The sequence below is a fragment of the Rousettus aegyptiacus genome, unplaced genomic scaffold (assembly GCF_014176215.1).
Source record: "Rousettus aegyptiacus isolate mRouAeg1 unplaced genomic scaffold, mRouAeg1.p scaffold_m13_p_2, whole genome shotgun sequence".
In the NCBI taxonomy this organism is placed as follows: Eukaryota; Metazoa; Chordata; class Mammalia; order Chiroptera; family Pteropodidae; genus Rousettus; species Rousettus aegyptiacus.
In genome coordinates this window covers 45,837,045-45,846,091 of record NW_023416295.1, presented here as the reverse complement: position 1 = coordinate 45,846,091, position 9,047 = coordinate 45,837,045, and the positions used below count along the sequence as shown (strand labels likewise).

Genomic DNA, 9,047 nt, shown 5'->3' with positions numbered 1-9,047 from the left:
TGTGAAAATGCCTCTCTTCAAAGCTTTTAAGTTTGCAAAGTTGGAATGCAAACTTGGGGCTCTCTAGCACCCTTGCGTGACCAAGGCCGAAAACCAAACAGCAAATCAATGTCTTCTATAACTACATGAAATTTTCCTCATTGGATGGGTAAGACTATCAGGACTATTGGTAGTACTTTATAGTTTTTCATCTTACAATGAAAAATAATTAAACAAGAGATTAAAAAGAATTCCTATGGCCACTCATAAATTTACAAGTGGACCATATTTTTGTGAAAGTCAAATGAAAAATGTATGAAAAATGATAATGTATTTCTTTAATTGATTTTTAATTACAGGATGCATTTCAACATTTCTCTTCTTGAACACTATTGGTTCAGAAACTCTTTAAGGCAGGAGGTATTGCATAGGTTTTGACATTATAAAAATTATAAAGTCTAAAAAGCATAAGACAGGAAATAATCAGTGCAATACTAATGAACTCAAAGTGTAAATTAGCAGTCTTTATCAATTTCAAATGCAAGCATTTTTTTAAATGGAGGAAAGGGATCTTTGAGGCGCACTCTAAGTTATTAAAGAAATTCAAGTTCTTCCCCACCAACTCTGAAAAATCTAAATAATCAAAAGAGTTTGCTTACACCTTTAGTTGTTTCTAAATTAAAGGACATTGTGTGCTTATACAAGACAAAAACATATATAGCAGACTACAAGTAGTTTATTTACAGTCTCTTTCAAACTTATTTACTTCACAGAACCATCTAATCAATATTTGCATTGTATTAAAAGTTTAAAAAATGCAGAACCCCGATAAAAATACTTGTCTATAATGTTTAGTATATTTTTTGGAATTACATGTTACTTGTAATTTATATTAATTTTTTTTTCTGTAGCTTTCCTTTACCAGATCCTTTGAAACACAGGGAAAATTTGCGGCAAGGTTAAATATGCCTTATATACCTATACTCATGAACTATGTCTGAATAGTTTAAACTGGTGCATTTGTGACATTACATAAATGTTTAACCTTTATAAGTAAAACCTTTAATAGCTGTATGCCAGTAGTAGAAGGGCCATCTGTGATAGGTAGAATGGTTCTTTAAAGATGTCTACATCTTAATCCCTGGAGACTGTGACTATGTTAGGTTATATGGCAAATAGAAATTAGGGTTGCAGATAGAACTAAGGTAGCTAATCAGCTGATTTTAAAATAGGATGATTTTCCTGGATTCTCCTTTTGGGCCCATTGTAATCACAAGGGTCCTTAAAAGTGAAAGAGGGATGCAGAATGTCAAAGTGTCAGAGTGATTAGATGTGAGGACTTGACTGGGGCCCTGTCCAGAGCCAAGGAATTCAGGCGGCCTCTGAAAGCTGGAATAGGCAGGCAAACAGGTTTTCCCTTAGGGCCTCCAGAAAGAACCAACCCTGCTGACACATTGATGTTAGCCCGGTGAGACCCATTTCAGGCTTCTGATTTCAGAACTGTATATTTGTGTTGCTTGAAGTCTGAGGTAATTTGTTATGGCAGTATAGAAACTTAATATATCATCCAAATTAATAGCTTATCCTGTAGAACAAGAGTTGTTTAAAAGTCTTAAAAGAAATATTGATCAATCCATTATTTAGTTCGTGCTAGTGAATTTCAACAATGACTACACTTTGTTTCAAGTAAATTTAAATCTTAAAAGTAATAAATTTGAATTGAAAAAAATTAAATTATATCCATTAAGTTGTACTGTCATTCTTTTAATGATATTTCAGAACAAAATAAATGTCACTGAGTCATATGGGGTTTTTTATATGGTATAGGGCACAAGAGACATTTACCAACAGAAAATATTTTTACAGCCCCAAAACAGCTTACTTACAAATATCTGCAAAGTTCATTCGTACGAGAGTCATGTAGTTTTGTACTTGATATGGCAGTTTACAGAGATGGAAAATTAAGTTTTTTTTTTTTTTTTTTAATTAGAAAGACAATAGTACATAGTTTAGCCCTTGCTAAAAGCATTCAATAAGAAAGTGGAGATATTTTTATTCCCAGGTAATTGTCATGTACAGTCTCTGTATTTGCTCTGCTTCTGCTTCGTTCTCTGAGTTACTCTCGTATGCTTATCTCCTGAGTTCTCGCTGTGAATTTTTCCTCTTCTGTATATATCCGTGCCATGATTTCTGGTGTCATTTCTTCTATTCTGCTCTTCACTGGGAATTCACTGTGGCTATTTTCTTATTTCTCTTTGTTTGTAAATACTGTGACTTCTGCTCTGGCTTCTTCTGCTCCTCTCATCCCCGCTCTGGCTCCTGCTGCTCCTCTCATTTCTTTCAGATCTTCTCTTCTCTGGATTGTGGTTATGGCTCCTGGACTTTCTGTAAGAATCGGAATGGCTCCATTTGCTAGTCTCCCCGGAACTCTCTTGTTTTAAAAACCCAGGATTTTCCTTAGTTTTTTTCTTGCTAGAAAGTTCTTCATAAAGTTTTCTCTTCTTAGACTTTTCCTTTTCTTCAAAATCACTGTTGTTACTCCTTGAGCATTTGTTTTTCTTTCTTTTCTTTTTTTGTATTTTTTTTTCTTTGTTGTCACTCTCACTCTCACTGCTGCTTTCTGAAGTCTCACTAGAAGAGGAAGAGGAGGATGATGACGAAGACGAGGGGGATTTATTTTTGTGTTTTTTTTGTTTACTTCTGCTCTTCTGAAGCTTTTTCTTCTTTCTATCTTTTTTCTTTTTCTTTTTTTCCTTCTCCAGTCGATCCAATTTCCTGTTATTGAGAAAAAATAGTAACAGACTATGTAAAAACAGTTCTTTCATTGACAACTATGAAATTTTGAATAGATAATATATTTTCTTACTTTATTAAATTATTCGAGTCACATATACATTAAGTTTAAATAAAAAATTAAGTGTATTGAGCCAATTTTCTCTCTATACTTTGCTCAACAGTAATGACTATTAAAAAAAAGTTCTGAACCAGAATTTGAAATTATATAGCACTCTAAATACAAAGTCATCCTGACCTAAAGAAAGGGTTGTAATGTTTATTCATTAGAGCTACTGCAAACTCAAACATATAGCTTTAAGAGATGAAATATTAATTTTATGTACCCTTTTAAGCTATAGATATTAATCAATATTACATTACCAAAATTCAAGAGCATATTCTCCAGAAATTCTGAATAAGAATATACTTTACATTTTTTATATTCTTTTTTTGGTTATATAAACTAAAATAATCACACTAGTTTTTCAACATCTGTTTAGGTTAATAAATAATTAGGGCAATTCTATGAAGGTATTCTGAATTTCTAAAGAGTACTTCACATTCTCAGAAGAGTAACTTGTTTATATGTTATGTTTGAGTTACTCTGAAATAAAAATGTCTTCACTGGGTTCTGTCCAGCCATTCTCAAAACTCTTCACATACTGAAACATCATGAGCGCCCTCTATTGGACTCAGCGGACACGGTCTGTTTAATAAGTCATATTTACCTTAAATTTAAGCATTTTTCAGCATTCTTCATAAAATCTTACAAAATATGAAAGGAACACTAAATGGCTCACAACATTTTCTAAGAACTGCAAAGATATATACAAATCTATTATAACAAGTAAAACCTACAAATAAATCTATTTCCAAATTAAATGTTCTGAAAACTGTTATGTTCTTTTCTATTATAATCTAAGTATATAAACTTACATTCATTTTCATATCAATGAAAGAAAGACAAAATTGTATTACTGTAGCTGAAGAATAAATCATTAAATGTGAAGTATGGTTACCTTTGTGAGCTCTTAGGATCAGAATTGAATATTATACTAAGATGAAACACATAAAAAATGTAATTGAATCCATCAAATATATACTTTTTAATTACCTGAGAAGTTTCTGTTTTTGTTTGGTTGTTAGTGACTTTAAAAATTCGACTTCTGGATCTTCTTCACCCTCACTTGCAACATATTCCTGAGCCAACAAAAAATCATTAAATTGCTAGATTGCAAGACAGTTATGAAACAAGAGAGAAAACATTTACAAATAAGATATTTTGTATTAGGGACATACTGCAGATGAACGTGGCATTTTGGATTTGAAAGTGGGAGGGGAGAATTAGAACATATTTTGTAGTCTATCTGCTAAGAAGGATCATTATGCACTAAGAAGTTAAGATGACAGTTTTGTCAACATTAAACTTTATTAGGTAGAGGATAAAGAAACATAGATAAAACTCATAGCATGGCTTCTACTTTCTTTCTCTTAAGTTTGAATAAATACTTGAGAGTTTTAAGTATTTTATTTTAAATTTAATAAAATATTAAAACCAAGGTCATTAACTTTTTGGAAAGGTAAAAATGTCCACAATTTTGGAATTTGTACATTCACAGTGTATTATCAAACATATGATTAGCAAATACATATCGAATATGTCAAGCAGTACAAATAAATGATTATATAGGTTATATGAACAATCCCTAGCAATGTTTGAAAAGCAATGTGCCCCTTGTCAGAGCAGCACAAGTTTATGCCAGTGGGAGTCTTGGTTTTAAACTCAGTTCTGTCTTGAAATTCGGGAAATCACTTTACCTCTCTGGGCTCTAGTTTCCTTATTAAATAAAACAAATAAATGGTTTGCAACAGGATATCTACAATCCTTTAAACTCGACTATTTTCTGGATCTACGTATAGTTAAATAAATTAATGTTTAAAATGTTTTCTATAATTTTTAGGAGTTTTCTTTCATACTCTTCTCATTGGTTCTGTTTGATGTCACTTCAGGAGTACGTTAGCAGGAAGGAAAAAATATCAACCTATCACCAGTTTAGTTAGATATTTCAACCACATATACTCAGGGGAGCGGTTTTATTTATTAAAATACAGGTTTAAAAACAATTTCTCATTCACATTAAAATAATAAGCAAAATCAAAATACATTTAAGGCATTTTCTTTGCTCTATCTTGCTTTCCTATGGATATATGCATATTGGAAAACATTAAATAGCAATTCACAAGCAATCATATTTAGATTTATAGGCATTTTCAGCTTACTGATAAAAAGATCATTACCTGTGATGGATCATTTGCGGTCAAGTTTCTCCCCAGTACATTTCGTTTCAGTGCAAACCCACTGTTTCTCATCTCCGCTATTAGCTCTGAGGGGTGCATCGATGGCCCTGTTCACAAAAATCACAGTTTGAATGTATCATTTATATCTCTCTACCTTTTTTGGACTCCACAGTAGGAATGCAGTTGAAGCTTTGTTAAGTAAAATCACAGCTAAATCAACTCAATAATCTTCTGCTGAGCAAATAATCAGATATGATTTTCTAAAACAGCAGTCTGGAGATTCAGAATAGAAAATAATTGCATTTTTCTTTACGTGCTAGGGGATTCTCTTCTTATGTAACTTTGTCATATTGAAAAAGATACATTTAGATGTTACCTGCTTGGCAGTTTTTAAAAGTATAAAATCAAAGTAAAATGATAAAAAACTGCAATTAAACTTTTAATAGTTATTCTCTTAGTAAGAATTCAATTTAAAATAGATACTTTTAAAGGTACAAGAGCAATTTATTATTCTAGTTTCCAATTCAAAATTCCTTACCCTTATTTATCAAAAACCAATACTAAATACATTGCCATGTGGTTGCTAATTATCAACATACACACACGTGCTATGGCTATGATTACTTTAAGTACTTCAGTTAATCACATAGATATATATATCTCCAGAGTGTGAAATTTCTAGTTATTAGTGTGGGGTTGGTAATAAGCAATTTTAGGCCGGCTATAGGTATGTGTATGTGTTATATTTTCACAAGCTGCTGTTTCCACTTTTGCAAAATCCCGGACTGAAACACAAGCTTATTTTTGGTCACTATGTATGTACATATGTAGGTATGTATGTATGTGTATACACACATACACACACACACACACACACACACACTCTCTAAAGATAAATAATATAGAGTAAAGGTAGATATAATTAAAGTACAAAAATGTTAACTGCGACTTTCCCTCAGACATTACTACTAGGTTTATATAAGGTAGGAGAGACTCTTTCTTTCATATATTCCAGTTTTCCCTGTAGGTAGCAAATAATGACAACACTTCCTGGAAGCTATTTAAAGTTTCTGGCCTAAATTTTCTACACTGGCTTAACTGAACTACACTAGGCGATGTATCTGGAATATACAGAAGAAAAAGACAATTCCTGCAAACAAGAAGTTCATAAGGGAGGTAGGGGATAGAGAAACATGATCATTCAGAAAATGATTTTCTAGTTTATTGATTGAATACTTCATCTATTTTTTTTCTTTTCACTGCTTTATTGGTCTTTTATCGCTTATTGCATGTTCGTCTACATGTTACATGGAAAACAAAAGGCAATAAAATTTAAATCAATTGACTTGTCAGTAGCATCTTTGGGAAAAAGTTTGGTGAGAAAAGTTCAGGTGTCGGTTATTTAGTATCTTTCGCTGGACTCTACGGGCTTTACCACTCTATTCACACTACCAAGAAAAACTGAAAGTTGGCTTTAGGTATTAGGGAGAGAATAGGAAAAAAGTTGCATATTATTGGAGCATGGGGAGTTATTAATAATGTGATACTTTAATTTATTGGGGAGAAAAAAAGCCTTACTTGGTTGAAAATAAACAAAAACATCATAAAGCAGCATCTTATTCCATTAATATTTTAAGAAAATGTAGGACTTTAAATTATTTTTAGTATGAGATATTTAATTCCTATGAAGTATTTCAATAACCTTTTAATTATTCAATTTGGTTGCTCTATTAATAAAACCTTAAAGTAGAATTTTAAATATTAATACTGGTTGCCTCTAAATAGCACAAAAGTGCTAATACGGCTAATAACATTAAATTAATCAGAAAATTTTCACTTTGGTGGCTTCTCAAATTTTATGTGTAGAAACATAATTTTATAAAGTGGAAAATGTTTTTTCTGAAGTTTCAAATCTGCATTTCCTGATCAACAACTGTTTTAGATGTCAAATGGATTCAGAAAGCAAACATGCTAAGAATTTAGAAACCACTCCAGTAAAGGGCCAAAGAGCTTGGGCATTATGATGAGAGGTTACTAATTTCATCATTTTCATCAAAAGATGGGTGCTTTTAATAAGATGTTTTAGAAAACATGCTTTAATTTACATTTTCATTACAGTACTTTCAACTACTTCAAGAAAATGATCTCTCTTTCCCCAGTCTGAGAGATTGTACAGATTATGAAACATTACTCTTCTAGCATTTATATTTCTCCAAAACCTCAACTGAACTCTGTGTAGTACATATGCTTAGCATACACTTCACATTTTAAGACAGTGCTTAGTGAAGTATCTGATAAACAGTACACAATAAATAGTTTTGCCAGTAGCTATAAAACTTTTATGGTTATTTTATGATATATTCCTTTATAATTAAAAAATATTCCTGGTAGTAACATTTTTCAAAATCCAATCTTATTCATACATTTTTGTACTTAAACCTCTTCTATCATCAAAATATATGGGTTTGGAAGATGTGATGAGTCAGGTTTAAGTAAGATATATTTAGAGAAAAATCTTTATACTTTCATGTTACTGTAACGGTATCTATGTAGAGTTAAATTGGTAGAAATGATTTCAGCTAAGAACTCAAAATTTAGTTGATATAATAGATTATATGTATGCTGAAAAAGATTCTACAAATGTGTTCGAATGCAAAATTACTAATTTTATATATAGCGTCTTAATACGTTATAGCTGGAGTTGGGGCTCTGAAATGTTTGGTTTGCTCTTAAATTTGCTATGGCAGAATAATTTTAGATAATTCAGAAAAAGGGCACTTGTTTTAAAATGTAGATTTGTGAGGGCTTTTTTTCTAGATTCTTTTAGCCAGGCTGGGCTAAGCTTCCATAGCATGAAAACCAATGTCCCAACTTATAAAAATGGGTCCACTGAAGAAACTGTTTTCAACATTCATTAATTTGGAAACTTTCTTTTTTGTGATATAGGTAAGCATCAAAGTACTCATCATGATTATGGTATCCAGTTCTATGTCTTGATTAGAACCAGGCTTTCTCCTACTAGAAAATACCATGAAGTCAGTGTCTCAGGAAAAAAAAAAATTCCCCAGAAGGTGAATTATGCTGTACAAAATTATGTTTGCAAAGGGTTTAATCTAGTCATTGAGAACATTCATTTTTACAGAACCAAGCAAAAGCACTGGAAGGTAAATGTTCTGTAGTAAAATAGGTATTTTAACAGAGAATAATATGAGAAGTCAAAAGTCCTGCCCATTAGGCTGTATCACTGACTTCGCAATTAGAGAATAGTTGTACCAGGTGAATCCCACAAATGGCACAGGAAGAAGACCAATGCTCAAGGCAAAGACACTTTTTTTTTGTTTCATGGCTATTACTAGGTCCATCTGCTCTTCCTAAAGACAGATGTATCTTCTATTCAAACTTCATCATTCTTTTCAAATGAAGAATTACCTTCTACAATTTTATGGTATTCAGTGGGAGAAGAGAAGGCACTGAGTTATAGGTTAGGTAAGGCTGTATTAGAAATGTCTTTTCCTCCTTCCCCCAAATTTAAAATATTAATTTAGTTTAAAAGATGTTACTGTTGGCTGAAACTAAGTTGCTATTCCTAAAGTGAATATAGTTTTGTTTGCTCTACAGTGGTGATCAATTTTTTCCATTCTCATTGTGTGTCTATTTTATTAGCTTTGTACTATGAAGAATTTCTAACCTAGAGTAAAAAACATAATGATCCCTATGTACTCAATCACAGTTTCAACAATTACCTATATTATGCCATTCTTATTTTATCTGTTACCTCCAATTTTCTTTGTTTCTTTTTCAAGAATATTTTAAATAAAATCTCAGATATATAAACCACTAACAAATAAGAACTCTTTCTTAAAAATAAAACCCTAACCTTTATTATACCTATCAATACTGATAGTTTTAAAATACCACCTAATATGTAGTCAACATTCAGATTTCCCCAATTGTCTCAAAAGTTTTTTTATAGTTGGTTTGTTCAGATTAGGATC

The 9,047-nt window shown here is 31.6% G+C and overlaps 1 protein-coding gene across 1 annotated transcript in view; it reads right to left on the bottom strand.

Annotated features, from left to right (window-relative positions):
* Nucleotides 1-697: 697 nt before the first annotated feature.
* CIR1 (corepressor interacting with RBPJ, CIR1) overlaps nucleotides 698-9,047 on the bottom strand; it is a 30,781-nt gene continuing 22,431 nt past the window's right edge. The window contains 3 exon segments of the mRNA XM_016134926.2: nucleotides 698-2,754; nucleotides 3,869-3,954; nucleotides 5,053-5,159. Coding sequence (XP_015990412.2) covers nucleotides 2,049-2,754; nucleotides 3,869-3,954; nucleotides 5,053-5,159 — 899 coding nt within the window. The 3' untranslated portion in view covers nucleotides 698-2,048.